Source organism: Python bivittatus, unplaced genomic scaffold (genome assembly GCF_059951505.1).
Source record: "Python bivittatus isolate LINGU-HERP-01145 unplaced genomic scaffold, Pbiv_v1 ctg000980_np1212, whole genome shotgun sequence".
Classification (NCBI taxonomy): Eukaryota; Metazoa; Chordata; class Lepidosauria; order Squamata; family Pythonidae; genus Python; species Python bivittatus.
Window position 1 is genome coordinate 27,957,675 of NW_028277125.1, and position 14,569 is coordinate 27,972,243.

Here is a 14,569-nt window from a genome sequence, read left to right on the forward strand (position 1 = left end):
AGGGTTGTTGTTGTTGGGGGAACATAGGAGAAGGGGATGCTGTGTACAGTACTTTGAGCTCCTAATGAAAGACAAGATGTAAATTTAACAAGTAAATAAAGCTTGGGAAATAAATTGCTGAAAACACACAGTGATATTAATCTAAGAAACAGTTGTATACTTATATTCACATTATACACCAAAGACAATCACATTTAAGACGATAAGTTTGCATGAACTGTATAGTTAATTCATGTGTTACTCTGGATAAGCTTCTGATGCGAACATAACCTATGACTGAGGTTGGCTATCAAGCTACTTAGAGTGTGGGAAACGGTTGCATCAGAATCACAAACTGTAATTGCAAAGTGTTTCTGACATTTTGATGTACACAAATTCTTCCCAGCCATCCTTTGTAAGGAATATCCTGACACTGAATACTTTTATTCATCCCTCCTTCCTGAACATGCTTTGTGGGGGATCTGTGGACAAGAAGCATAACCCAGTCAAACGCTAATCCAGTCATAGCTCCTTACCAGTGCGGTGCTCTGTCAGCACTTGAGCATACTTGTGTTTTCAGTTCTGATATTTTTAAAAAGGCCCCTGTCTTTCCAAGCTTTGTTTAGTTTTCATAATGAATGTTGTTAGTAGAATTGCAACCCTTTTATGCCAGTAAGGTGATATGCCTGCTCGGAAAACATTAGTTTTGAAGCCTCGAAAGTAGTTAACAGTGACTGTTTCTGCGTAGACGCGTAGGACAATCGTATAGAGACAGCTGGAAGTAAATTTGAAAAAGACTACGCAACTCGAGCAATCCTATACGCAATCATTCAGAAGTAAGCTCCACTGAGTTCAGTGCACGTAGCACTGGAGTTTTAAAAGCCAAGCGCCGCGCGTTCGTGGAGATACAGTGCTTTAGGAGATAAAATGAATGCACGACCGCGGGTTGTTAATGAGCTGAAATATGCAAATTATCTGATACGAAGCCTCCCCAAGCTTTTTCTCTCTGTGGGGAGCAATTAATCTACGCGAAGGGGTACAATTACGGAAGAAACATGAATCGCCTTTGTGGGAAATTTGGCTCAAGCGAGCCACCGTCCTCGGGGTTCTTGCCAGCTAAGGAAAAGGGCGGGGATAGCGAAGGGTCGAAACGGAGCTGGCGGGAGAGTCGGGAGGATTAAGGATGGCCGACCGGGGGCTCGAAATGGCCTCCATGATTCCAGCCCTCCGGGAACTGGGCAGGTACGTGGGCCTGAAGCCATGATGGCTCGTCTTTTTGCTGCTCGCCTTCAGTCTCTTTCCGGCTTCGTTCGGAATCACAGTGTTTATCTAACGAAGTTTCCCTCCCAGGAGCTCGAGATGCTACATTTCATCATTCTCTGTCTCTCCCGGGTCGTGTGGAACTGCAACTCAGATATACGGCTGGCAAAAGCAAGCTCTCGAACAGAGTTGTAGATCCAGAGAACTGGTGGTGGTGGTTTTTTCCTAGCCTTTAGAAAAACACCAAAACCTGCGCGATATTTATATTAGTGGGAATTGAATCTGTTAATTACTATAGCTTTCTTTGCTTTTACACAACAGGGATACCTTTGTACAGTCTTTCCTTTTTCTCTCCCTTGTTTTATTTCCCTTGATGAACAAAAATGGGAAGTGTGGCACTACCCAACTTGTTGGGATTCAGTACACTGGAGGGCCATGATGCAGTTGGAGGTGGAGTTTTGGAGGTCTTCTGGGGGTCACTAGCCTATGAAAGCATATTATATGGTGGACAAATAACTGGCTAGCAGCACCTTACACTTAAAGCATTTTGGTATAAACTTTGTAGGCTAGAACCCATTTCAACACGTGAATAAAGTGTTATCCTCAATTGGGAGGCACATAGACACATGGAGAGGCTAGAAAGAAGCGAAATGAACAATCTGATTATTACAATAACAGTTCTAGTTATATGTAAGTGATCGTTCACAAAGGCATTGATAATAACACAAGTATGCTTCACATTGGTAGACTGGTTCCATCCGTGGTTGAATAAATATGCTTTTGAAATGTTTCACAAGCTACTTAAGATTTTGACATCCTGAATACCTTGCTGTCAACTAAAAATTGAGCAGCAGAACTTCTTTCCCTAAGAGACTTTAAGGAAAATTTATATAGTGTTTGAAATTTAGCATTTTAATAGCTATATTACGGGAATATTTTTAAATAGCTCATTTTTTACTGTTATTTCATTTTGTTACTACATGTACAAACAACTAAACAGTACATAGTATGGTATATATATTGCACTATTATGCTGGTTTGTGATCATAATATTGGGTTTGATTTTATATATTGCAGTATCAGAAGAGCTCTTTTTGATAACATAACCTTTAAATACATCTTAATTTCAGCGCTACTCCAGAAGAATATAATACCATGGTACAGAAGCCAAGACAAATACTCTGCCAATTCATTGATCGGATCCTTGTGGATGTAGATGTTGGTAAGTAGAGTTAGTAAATGGGCTAGATTTAAAAGACTCAGACTAGATGTGATTTCTGTTATTCCATCCCTAAATCATGGTGATGGACAAAATCTCAAACATTAGACAGTCCCTCTGAGTGTCAATTATTGAGTAATAGCACAAAAGGACAGAACTAGATGAAAATATTCTTTGTGGCTAAATGGAAGTTACTTTCAGCCAACATGAAGATAATAACTCTTAGATGGGGATTGATTAAAAGACAATTGATTAAGCCATTTTTGTTTAGTCTGGTTATGCTCCATTGGCTTGAAAGAAGCACTCCCTATTTTATTTTCCTGAATGACTTATTTTAAGAAAGAAGAGGAAAGGAAGATGTGTAGCATATATGAGAAGCAAAACATTTAACTTCAAGAAATCCTTTTGCAATTGTACAGGCTTGTTATAGAGACCCAATAAATGTTACATTTTTCTTAAAATAGGAAATAACTTTTTGAAGTTCCCATTTAGACTATACTATCTTTTTAGTGGCTCTAGAACTTATGAAGAAAACTGAATCTCAGCCAAGTTCTGTAATGTTGCTTGATTTTATTCTGCATATCATGAAATCATCTCCACTTGTGTTTATAAATGTAACTGGAGCTGACCAGCAAAACAACACAGATTCCAGCTGTATTGGTGAGTTTACTGAAACATTTTATTGAATCTATAATTCAGCAAATTATAGTAGATTGAAATATGAATTATATATATTTTATATCAGGCCATAAATAAACCACAGGTTAGCTGAAAAAAGGCTCTCTTTAACATCATATAAACTCTTAAATGAACAATATACTTCTAGAATATAAAGTTAAATGTAATTAATAAAAATTAGCATCCAAAATTGCACAAATGGACTTTCTTTGCTTACCCTATGTCTATCTCCAATTTCCTCTAGAAATTCCTTGATCTTCTAGAGTGGATGTGGATTAGATGTGGATTAGAAGTGAATGGAAAGGGAAATGGCACAATTGGTTGGGCTACCAGATATGATCTGCAAAAATCCAAAGAATCATTAGGTGGCAGCAAGGAAATAAAAAAAACCCTTAACCCCTGGATTTTTTTTTAGCCCAAATCTGATAGTCCTAATCAATCATAACATTTTCTTTTTTTCCCCTTTAGAATTCAGCAATTGGATTATAGCAAGACTTCTGAGAATTGCTGCCAGTCCAAAATGCCACATTTTACATGAGAACATTAGTAATGTCATTTGTTCTTTACTCTGCCTTTTCAAAGTCAAGAATTGTGTACTGTTTAACTTGGTGACAAAAGAACTGCTGCATCTTCTTCAAGATCTGATTTCAATTCATGAAAAAAATACAGAGACAATTTTGACTTGGCCTGTGATTGTGAGCAGATTTTCTTGCAATTCCACTGTAAATCTGGGCATTTTAAGTTCTGTCCAGCTACAGTTAAATGGAATGAATAATGTGGAATGCTTGGAAATAACTTCAATAAGAATTCTTACTAATATAGTTTCTTACATGTTTTTCAAACCACAAGATATTACCCTTTTTGGAATAGGATGCTCCCTTTTGGACTATGGTAGTCCTGAAGTTAAAGTTTTGAGTATGGTATTTTTAACAGAACTCCTAGAGCTTGGAGGACTTCCAGAAGAACTAGCCAGCAGTTTCTTCTCATTTCTGTTTGGAATTTTGCAATCCATTCCTGTAATGGATGCTACAAAGCTGGAATTATATGGGGAATCACTCTTAATATTGGTGAGAACTTTATTTCCTTTTCAAATTCATTCCCATGAGACTTTTGAACCTATTTATCTAAACATACTACTGGAAAAACTTCATGCATTGTTTGAAGCTGATGTACTCAGGTTTCTTCAGTCTATGAAGATAAAAGAAGTATTATGTCACATACTGCAGTATTTCTTGATGTATGTGCCAGCTGGATATGAATCTGCTGTTCCAGTTAGAAAGACTTATATTAACAGCATTTGCAAATTTTTCATCTCAACAATTGGATGCCAGGCAGAACAAGAAGTAAGTGCTGTTAAAAAAAAATTGCTTATTGTGCTTGGAACAAAGGTCACAGATTTGAGGCTTGTGTAAAGCTTTACATCACAATATACACGACCTGTGTAAGGGCAAAGATTATATAGTAAGTTTTGCATCTTGAATCATGGCCAATATTAGGCTCTGATGCCCTAGTAAAATAAGTGTGTACAGGCCATCCTCAACTTACAACCAGTCGTTCAGCAACCGTTCGAAGTTACAGCGGCACTGAACAAGAGGACTTACGGCCTGTGCCCAAAGTTATGGCTTTGTAGCACCCCCGCAATCACATGATCAAAATTCAGACTCTTGGCAGCCTGTACTTCAGTTCTCCCCACCTGCCTATCTTTCCCCCCATGTATGCCCTTTTGGTCCCCTGCTACCCCGTGCTCTGCTGCCCCAGCTGACCTTCGCTGTCTTCTTGTTTCCACTGCTGACGAGGCATGCCCAGCCTGGTTGCTGGGCCAGGCTGGGGCTGGCTTCACGTTGTGAAAAAAAAAGTAAAAAGTAGCCCCAGAGCTGTGGTGCACCAAAAAGCCCCTTTGCACCACCCCCTGGGCCGGGCTGGGGTTGGCTTCGCACTGCAAAACGAAAAAAGTAAAAAGCAGCCCCCCCCCCCCCCCCGCAAAAAGTAAAAAGCAGCACTATGGCTCAAGGGCTGCTTTTTACCTTTTTTTTTTTTTTTTTTTGCAAAGTGCACTGGCAAAGTAAGCCTCAGTCTAAGGTAACAAAAGGTTTGCCAGAAAATGCTGACAATTAAGAGAGAATTATTTTGAGGAAAATATTAGACTTAGTGTTAAGCAGGAGCTCATTTTCTCTTAAGGCTACTGCCAACAGATTTTGTGGCTGTAGCTTCTGCTTTTTCAATTTATATCCATTGTTCTACACTGATAAAAGCAAGAACAGTTGTTACGTTTCAGAGGGCTAAATTTATGAGGTTACAGTGTAACCCCCGTGTAAGATACTGATTTAGTGGAATTTATAATTCATTGGCACGTAAGTTAAAGAACTTTAGCTTAAAAGTTTAAAATGAATAAACCTGTTTGCATACATAATCCTTTTGTGATTACAAGGAAGTATATACGAATAAGTGAGTTTTTTATGACCATACTTTATCCTGTTTAAATGTCTATGAATTTATGGGACCTTTTATGAAGATGTTATATAGTACAGTTGCTTCTTTTTGACATAGTACCTGCTGAGTCCACTCTATGTAGCTTTGAAGACTGTTACAGCAGAGATTATCCAAGAGCTGCACTGTAGCTGTTATCCAGAGACTTCCGATACTGATGGGGGAAGTAGTAGCAGCAGTGATGAAGTTCCACAAAAAAGGCTTCGTTTATGTCTATCCTTAAAACATCCTAAAAAATTGCTGTTGCCACCAAAGTAAGTAAATGGTAGCTTTTAAGGATATACCAATCCTATTTTCATATCTGTTTTGAATATGCTGCTTAATTGTGTCAAGATCCTTCTGAATCTTGATACTGTTCTCTAAGGTGTTTGTCATTCCCACTACAGTGTTGTCTCATCTGCATGTTTGAGCAACTTCGTTTCTAATCTCTCATGCAAGTCTTATAAATAGTTGTACAAGGCTCTGTTGTACACTTCTTGGTATCTCCTCCTAGTTTGATGTATCCTTGTTGCATACAGTTTTTCAGTCAGCTATATTTTCATCTAATGATAACATAGTCAAGCTCATATTTTGCCATCTTCTCTACTAGGATCTCAGGACACTGCCAATTGCTTGCTGAAATTAAGATATACTATAACCGCTGTATTCCAGTGGTCAACTAAACTGATCACTCTACCAAAAAAGAAGATACGGTTGCTTTGGCATGAGTTGTTCTTGATAAACCGATGCTGGTTCCTTCCAAGCAATGCATTTGTTTCTAAATACTCACAAACTACTTAATAATCTGTTAAACTTTCTAGCCAGTATGAAAAAGGGGTGTTTTTTTTTTGTAAAATTGATCTTGCATTAAATTTAAAAGAAATATTACATACTTTTAAAGTACCTTTGACAATGGTTATTGATTCACTAATAATTCATTATATTTCAGTTTTTTATTCCAGAGTTCTTGAAAAGTAACTAATATCATTTTAAAGATAGCCTGGATTGTCTAAATCATGTTCTAATACTGATAATAATTCAGGAATTTTAGACATTGCTAATGCATCTGGGTGAAACTGAGGCACAAAACCAGCTGGGTGACCTTGGGCCAGTCTCTCTCTCTCAGCCCTGGGAAGGAGGCAATGGCAAACCACTTCTGAAAAACCTTGCCAAGAAAACTGCAGGGCCTAGTCCAGGCAGTTGCCAGGAGTCAACACTGACTAGAAGGCACTAAAGGGAAAAAAAAGGTCCTTAACTGCCCCAACACACAAAAAAGGGATTACCTGTTATTTTCAAATTTATTATCCTTTTGTGTAAGTTTGTCATGTGAATAAAGGTCAGAATTTTATCTCTGGCCCAACTTTTTCTAAATACACATTGCAGCCTTTACTGTAAGAAATGCAATAGAACTCTGGCTAAAAATCCTGCCATAATATCAGGGGAGTTACACAATAACTCTAATTCTGCCTGCAATTTTTTTTTCTTTCTTCATTCATCACATGTATTCCATAAAGAAACAAAAATCTAAATATAACTAAAGGTAAACCTGAAAATCAGGATAATTAAAGCCCCCATTCTTATATACATTATAGCATAAGATAAGATTGTCTGATATTAATATGTCTATTTTGTTTCCTTAAACAGGTTTAGTTATTTCCCTCAAGATGAAAAATTTAAAACAGACTTTATCTAGTTTCATTATGTTCAGAGATTTTATTTCACTTTTAGTTTTACAGTAAAATGCTCCAAAATGGTATCTAAAATGTTGATTCATAGGCTCCATTCAGTGAACATGAAAATGAAGAGCATGTTGTGGAATTTGATATGCCAGAAAGCAGAGTCTCTATCGTTGCTTTTGGAACAAGATGTTCTTCCAGTGGAAATTCTGCAAACTGTAGAAGGAATTGCTTTAATAACTCAACTAGCTGCTATGTGTACAGTCCATTCTATACAACATTTCAACAGGTAAAAAATTAAAGTTGTCATTTTCTGCTTCATGTGAGCTTACAAAAACATCTGAAGATATTTCTAAAATTGTTTTTGTAAATACCTACATGCCATTGTTTCAGTTACATTTTGAAAAAGAAAAGTACGGAGTTATAATGGCAACTGCCTTACCAACGAGATACTCTCTAGAAACATGCACACTGCCTATTGCTAGGCCAGCATTTCATTTTGCAAATTAGCACAATGTGCTGGTTTTCCTCCTATAGTGGAAGGAAACATATAATTTGACAGAAATAGTATTTTCTAAAGATCTTGATGAACTGTAGAATTGATTGAGTTCTTTGCTGATTCAAGCAGTTGTTGATCTCCATGATTGAAAAGTGAGAACTAAACTGTAAAATGTCATTGATTAATCTGTTTCAGTGACCAGATTACTTTTTATTCTTTTTCTTAACAGAGTAGATCATCAAGTTGCTCATCTGTGTAATTTATACAGTTACGAAAATGGTAATGCTTCAGAATCAAGAGGACATGTCCAATTAATATGGATTTCTTCAGAACTTATCATGAGAGGAATGAAAATTTGTTGGAAGCTTTTGGATCCTGCTTCACAGGTGACTGACCTGGAACCAGTAATTCAAAAAGTGGTGAAAATAATTGATGCCTTACTTTATATGCAAGGTGAGATGTCTTTTTAAATATTTTAAAAAGCAAAAGTAGCCATATTGATGATGGAAGTAGAGCAGCTTACTAGAATTGCTTTTGCAAACTACTTGCACAGTGTTGAATTTCTAGGAACATCATGCAGCAAATTTTAAAAGCAGAAAAAGAGCTGCTAAGAGGGAAATGTAAAAAGTTTTCAAGCCATGTGCATATCAAGTCTTGGATGGAGTACTGGGAAGTCTGTGTTAGGCTATACTAGAGATTTTATCAAAGGTTTATGGCAAACAATAGTGCCTGCCCATTTTTAGATTTTAAAAAGTTGAATTTCTAAATGTAATTAGTGTCACCGTTTTTAGTAATCCAGTCATTAAGTTAATGGGACTCTTAAAGCAGTGGCATCCTTTTTTGAGATTCATTTAGAAGCTTGAAAACAATAATGAAGAGCAGAGGTGCTGTGCTCATTGAAGCACTTTTTACAGATGATTTTCAAAGTCTGCACAGCATTAATAGCTTATATAAAATGCCCCCTATATGTATATAACTTGTTTCCTACAATCTCACTACGTATATTTCGTGTTTCCAAAATGTGTGGCAACATTTTTCAAAACTTGACTGATCTCAAAAAAGCTAAGGGGAATAGTTAATATTTAGATGAAAGACAACTATGAAATTCAGTCCCCCCCTCCAAAAAAACCCTTCACAGAACCACTTCCATATTGCCATATTGTTGCCAAAAAACCCTACATGCATGTGTTCAGATAGTCACCAGAAGTCAAACTTGATTTGAGGGAGCCTTTATCTTAATTATCCCACAAGCTTGACTTATTGGAGGATAGCACCAATTCAGTACCTGATAAAATCCAATTTACATATCCTCAGAATTCCAAATTTGACCATCAAATTTCTTACGCCAGCGTAAATCTATCACAAAAACAATACTCTCTCCACAAAGTTAAAATGACCTGATGCTGTTCTTTTGTAAACAATGTATTTGCTTGTTTTATCAGTAAAAGTGTGTGTAAATTTTTTTCTACCACCTAAAAGATCAAATCCAGTTTAATGATGAGGTGTTTGAAAGCTTGTTTGGAATCCTATCTTTGCCATGGATTTCCAGCCATTCAGATGACTTTCCATCCACGCTTCCTATTCTTAATTTGGATCTTCTGGCCTTGAGTCGACATCTGGCAAGCCATTTTAGTAAGTAAACAATTCTTACCATATTTGAAATTTAGTTTATTTTGAATGTTTTTACTGTCCAATCTAAGTGTTTCTGTGTCTTAAGAGTGGATTTTTACAAGCTGCTTTTATTTAGGCTATCTTAAAGGTCTAAGTCAATGTTTCTTAAACTTTTTGCTCTCAGGACCCCTTCCCAATTTAAAAATTATGGAGGACCTCAAAACAGCTTTTCTTTATATGGGTTATATGTATTGATACTTACCATATTAAATATTATAAGTGACATATTTGTAGAATTGTTATTTATTGAATCATGTAAAAATAGCAATATTAAACCCATTAGATATTAACATAAATAAAATATTTTTCATGAAAAAAAACTTTAACAAATAAAATAATAATGAGAAGAGTGACATTGTTTTAAATTTTAGCAAATGTCTTCAATATCTGGCAAATAATTTTGATTTTGCAGACCCCTGAGAGGGTCTTGGAGGATCCCCAGGGGTCCTCAGAACACACTTTAAGAAACACTGGGCCAAACAATTTTTTATCTGTCACTTAGAAGATATGAATCCTTATTAAGCAAACCTTAAGATAATATTCCAAAGTCAGGATGCCACAAATAAGGCCTGGTCTTGGATCAACATCAACTATAACTCTGAAAAATGGAGATGTAATCTCAATAACTAAGAGATAATGCTGCTCAATAAGTCACATTCAGAGTATTTAAAAAAATAGAACACTCTGAATTGTTCTTGGAAGTCAGCTGGGAGGTAGTATAGTTGTGTTTAATGCAAATGAGGCATGTTCTGTTCCCCCAGTGTCATTTATGCTTGGAATCAGAAAGTTCTTTAGCCTTCTTGACTATTTTTGTCTGGGTCTGGTCATCTTGAAAAATTGCATCAAAGTTATCTTAGATATTATGGTTTTCCAATCCAAAATTTGGTTCCACTGGGATTTAAGAGAGCCAATTTTGAACTGAAATTCAGTGTCTGTAACACTGATCAGAGCACAATTCCCCTGTATTATAGGAGGTGATCTGAACAGAAGATCACTCCAGTAATTATCAACTGCACATGTGTGCTGCACCAAAGAGTCTTCTCCCTGGTGAGATTTAATACTTTGCCATCTATGTTAGTAGAAGGGAGACACATATAACATGACTTGTTGAGCTTCTCATTTTACATAGCTTGGCACTCATACTTAATAGCCCTTGCCTGTTAAGCTGTCACGGCTGGTCCGGTGTGGAGAAAACTCACCTCCTTGTACTTGCTGATGTATTTGTAGAAATAACTAGACACGTAACCAAATTGTGTGCAATTGTTATTGCTACCAGGGAGTCAACTTTTAGGTTTTTCCATCATTAAATAAGCATAATTTCAATTTTTTTTAATATGTCTAAGATTAATCAGTTTTCTTAAAGCCATGTGAACTTTAAACGCTTAATGCATTGTTCTTATTGTCTGTGTCTTCCTTTGCAATACGCATTCTTTTTGACAACTGAGCTATGACTATAAATAAAGCTAAACTAAATTAAACTAAAAATTAAGCCTGCATTCAGCATATACAGTAATTTAAACACGATATTGCCAGGGCAGATGTTGCTGTATTGCCCTCCATTAAAATATTTTTTCTGGTATGAATGCAGGATTAAAAGACCAGCGAACTGCAGAAAATACACTGGGTATAATCTATTTGGTTTGTCTATCTGTGTAGTTTAAATTGATATCATACTCTTAAAATATTAGCTGTAATGTTTATAGATCTCTAATAAAGTGTTGTGCTCTTTAATTTTCAATAATTCAGAGGGCAAAATATGTTTGTAAGAACCAACATTATATTAATTGATCTTCTTTATTTTTCCCTTTAGCACCTGAAATTCGTTCAAATTGTGTGTTTCTTCTTTCTCTGCTTCCAAAGAGATTGCATCTGAAATGGAGGAATACTGTTTATCAGCACATGCTTCAGAGTCCCCATGAAGCTATCAGAGCTAGTTGTATTAAAGGCTTTCCTATTTTGCTCCACCAGTTAGGCATAAAAGACTGCACCACGTTGCCCTCATGTCTTTTGTATGTAGTATTTGATTATTCCAAATAAACGTATGGTGAATAAGAATGGCTTGGCAATTACCAATTATAATATACTAAATACAGTAGGGTATGATGGAAGTTGTAGCAGAAGAATGGCCATATCATAGGTTCCTTTTGAAGACATGCTATTTTAATCTATTGTGAAGATTAGAGAGGGCATGTGACCTCTCTGGGAACTGGCTACCTCTTGCCTATATTTCTAGTTCATTCCTATTTAGATTTACTAAGATATCTGGATACATTTTTGGGAAAACATGTCTGAGAAATCTTGCTTGTCAGATTTGTATTGATTTCTGGTAGCATAGCTTATTCTTTGTCTATTTTCTGGTGCTAACTTGTTTTGAGTTATGGGTAAAGATATTGAGTCACTTTTTATTCTCCAATAGTTCTGGTAGCTGTGAGAAGAAAGAGTTTCTCATCCTCATAAAAGCTAGATAAGCTACAGGAACCACAGTAATTTTTTTTTTTATCAAGAGTTATTTGTCACCTCATTTATCCATGATTTTGATTTCAGAAAGGAAATGTAAAGAAACAGATTTTAAAAAATGGAAGTTCCAAGGAATGTTTTAGGGAAAGATTCTTCAGGCTTTAGAAATTGAAGAGCAATCATTCGTTAAAATTAAAAATCCAACATACATGCATAATGTGCATGAGTTTATGAGCATGATACACAGTGCTACATACAGGCATTTGCATTGGCCTGATTCAGACAAACCTTGGCTTAATTAACTGTAGCCTGTAATTGCTGCTTCTGTTGCACAAAAAAAGCCAGAAACCTTATATTCTAACTGGGAAGCAATGACTATTGCTTTCTAAACAAATCAATGTACAGAAACCAATGGTAGACTAAAATGTCATATTCTAAACCAATGCAACATTTGAAGGCTATTAATCATTGTTTTCTAGTTCAGATGTTTCAGGAAACTATGATTGACTATATCCTAATTTTCCTCAGTGGATAAGAAAAAAGGGAGCAAAAACACTGTGCATAATGTTTGCGTACTTACTGACTTATTAAGTTAGGATTTAATAATTTGAAAACAGTGTGGCAAAAAGACTAAGTCATACAGAAAAATATAATTGAAATTTGTTTTATTTTTATTTCAGAGATCACATACAGGATGAATCTCTACTAGTCCAGAAGGCTTATGCTGGTATCATTGGAAATCTAGCTTGCTGTCTTTCTGGCAGCTTTAATTTAAGACCACCCTCAGCTGAGCTTGACACCCAGCTGAAAATTAGCAATATCCTCTGCAGCAGATTTATTGTTACTTCTCAAGAGGAAAAACATGCAGTGAAAGCTGATGTATTTAAACCATTTTTATCTCTTCTTGAAAGCAATATACCTAGTCCAGTAAAACTTGGTAAGTTACTTGAAACATGATTTACTGTTCTTTTCTCTCCTAGCTTAGTTCCTTCTTTAATAAGCACACATTGTTAGAATGGGAGAGGTCCTATTTAGTACTGTAATCAGCATGTTTGCTGTACAGAATCTCACTCCATCACCCCACCCAGTTTTTTGCATTCCTTCCTCAGTAATAATCATTCTGTGCACACAGAACATTCCTTGATAGACTATTTTTGGGGTATGGGTGAATTTATACTTACAGCTTTTTCCCCCCTATTTCTGGAAACCCTGGAGTTTTCCCAAGCATCCTAATTCTTGCCCCCTTTTCCAGCATCCCTGTTTTGGCTAACTCAGAATTTCAATGTGTCTGGGGGTATTGCTGAATGATAGAGCACATGCTTTGCTTTCAGGAGGCCCCAAATTCAAGCCCTAGAATCTCCAAACACAAAAGGCAAAACTGCCTGAAATCTTGGAGAGCTGCTGCTGTCAGACAGGCTCAGCAATACTGAGTTAACATCTCATCAGCTTGATTAGTATAAAACAGATTCTTTATTCGTAAGGTAGTGTTTACACAGCACACTGAACCACAAACTAGGCAGCTGTATGGTGGCCTACCTTGTTGTGTGAACCCTTCCTGTATGGTTGGTTTACTATGTAAACCCAGAAAATTGAGTTAAGTTAGCATGTAGTGAGAATTTAGATCAGTATGGTGTGGTGGTTGTTATCAGCATGTGCAAATCCATCTGATAGTGGTACTGTCTATCCTACATTGTTCTGTCTTGCCGAGTAGTAGGCTGTGGTTTCCTTTATCAAATGCAATTCTAAGGAGTCTTTACAGTTTCTATGAGTTTCTATAATTATTTTCTTCTTTTCCCCCCTTTTATTTTACCGGCAGGGTTGAATTGCCTACATCAGTTTAAATTACCAGGTTTAGTTAGCCCTGTTTTTCCCAATTGTGGGGGACACTCTTCAGCCTGAGTTCTAGTCAACATTTAACCACCCTAGTTTTGACTGGTTTTGTGGCTGGCTGGTGTTTTAGGCTTTTCAGCCAAGTACTGGTTGCCTTTGTCTTAAAGAGCCAGCATGGTATCGCAGTTAAAGTGTTGCAGTAGGGAGACCCAGGTTCTAGTCTTCCCTTAGGCACATAAACCATAAGATTACCCAGGCACATAAACTGGGTAATCTTAGGTCAATCACTCCCTCTCAGCCCTAATCAGCATCAGGCTCTGTGACAAGGTGGCTGATAAACAAAACCCTTGTTGCATCATACATTGATTACTGCACTGTAAGAGTTAGGTGAACACAGTGCAAAACAAGTGAACCAACAACCATGTGGGACAAATGCTAAGGAAAACAACAACAACTGTTCACCTCTGTTATATGCAAGGACTTCAGCACCTCTAAGTCTCTTAGCCTTTAAGGGGAGAGGAAAAGTTTGTTACCAGCTGGCTGCTGCTTATCACTTAGCTTTTGGCTGCTGGTACATCTGAATCCATGTCCACTTTTTCCATACCACACTGCACCATGACAATTCTCCTGCTCTTTTCCTCCTCTCTCACCTGCAACTTTCTCTCCAATTCACAAATGCAAGCTCCCCTCTCAACCCACACCACCATACTCAGGTGCAGAAGACACCTCCATTTTATAGTTAGAATACAGCTGCCTTAAAATCTCAGAGGGGGAGAAAAGAAAATGGAAGGAAAGGCTTGTACTGACTGCTCAAGGCCCTAATTCCATAGTATG

At 36.8% G+C, this 14,569-nt stretch overlaps 1 protein-coding gene and 1 long non-coding RNA gene across 2 annotated transcripts in view; one reads left to right on the forward strand and one right to left on the reverse strand.

Annotated features, from left to right (window-relative positions):
- The first annotated feature begins 1,114 nt into the window (after positions 1–1,114).
- The window catches only part of ATR (ATR checkpoint kinase), a 56,519-nt gene continuing 43,064 nt past the window's right edge, over positions 1,115–14,569 (forward strand). Inside the window, exons 1-10 of the mRNA XM_088132425.1 lie at positions 1,115–1,221; positions 2,370–2,461; positions 2,969–3,118; positions 3,605–4,479; positions 5,684–5,877; positions 7,379–7,567; positions 8,007–8,230; positions 9,257–9,409; positions 11,259–11,457; positions 12,586–12,842. Coding sequence (XP_087988551.1) covers positions 1,163–1,221; positions 2,370–2,461; positions 2,969–3,118; positions 3,605–4,479; positions 5,684–5,877; positions 7,379–7,567; positions 8,007–8,230; positions 9,257–9,409; positions 11,259–11,457; positions 12,586–12,842 — 2,392 coding nt within the window. The 5' untranslated portion in view covers positions 1,115–1,162. The remainder of the gene's footprint in view (positions 1,222–2,369; positions 2,462–2,968; positions 3,119–3,604; positions 4,480–5,683; positions 5,878–7,378; positions 7,568–8,006; positions 8,231–9,256; positions 9,410–11,258; positions 11,458–12,585; positions 12,843–14,569) is intronic.
- The window catches only part of LOC148213560 (uncharacterized), a 52,177-nt gene continuing 44,967 nt past the window's right edge, over positions 7,360–14,569 (reverse strand). The window contains exon 3 of the long non-coding RNA XR_015794473.1: positions 7,360–7,494. This is a non-coding gene — a long non-coding RNA (uncharacterized LOC148213560). The remainder of the gene's footprint in view (positions 7,495–14,569) is intronic.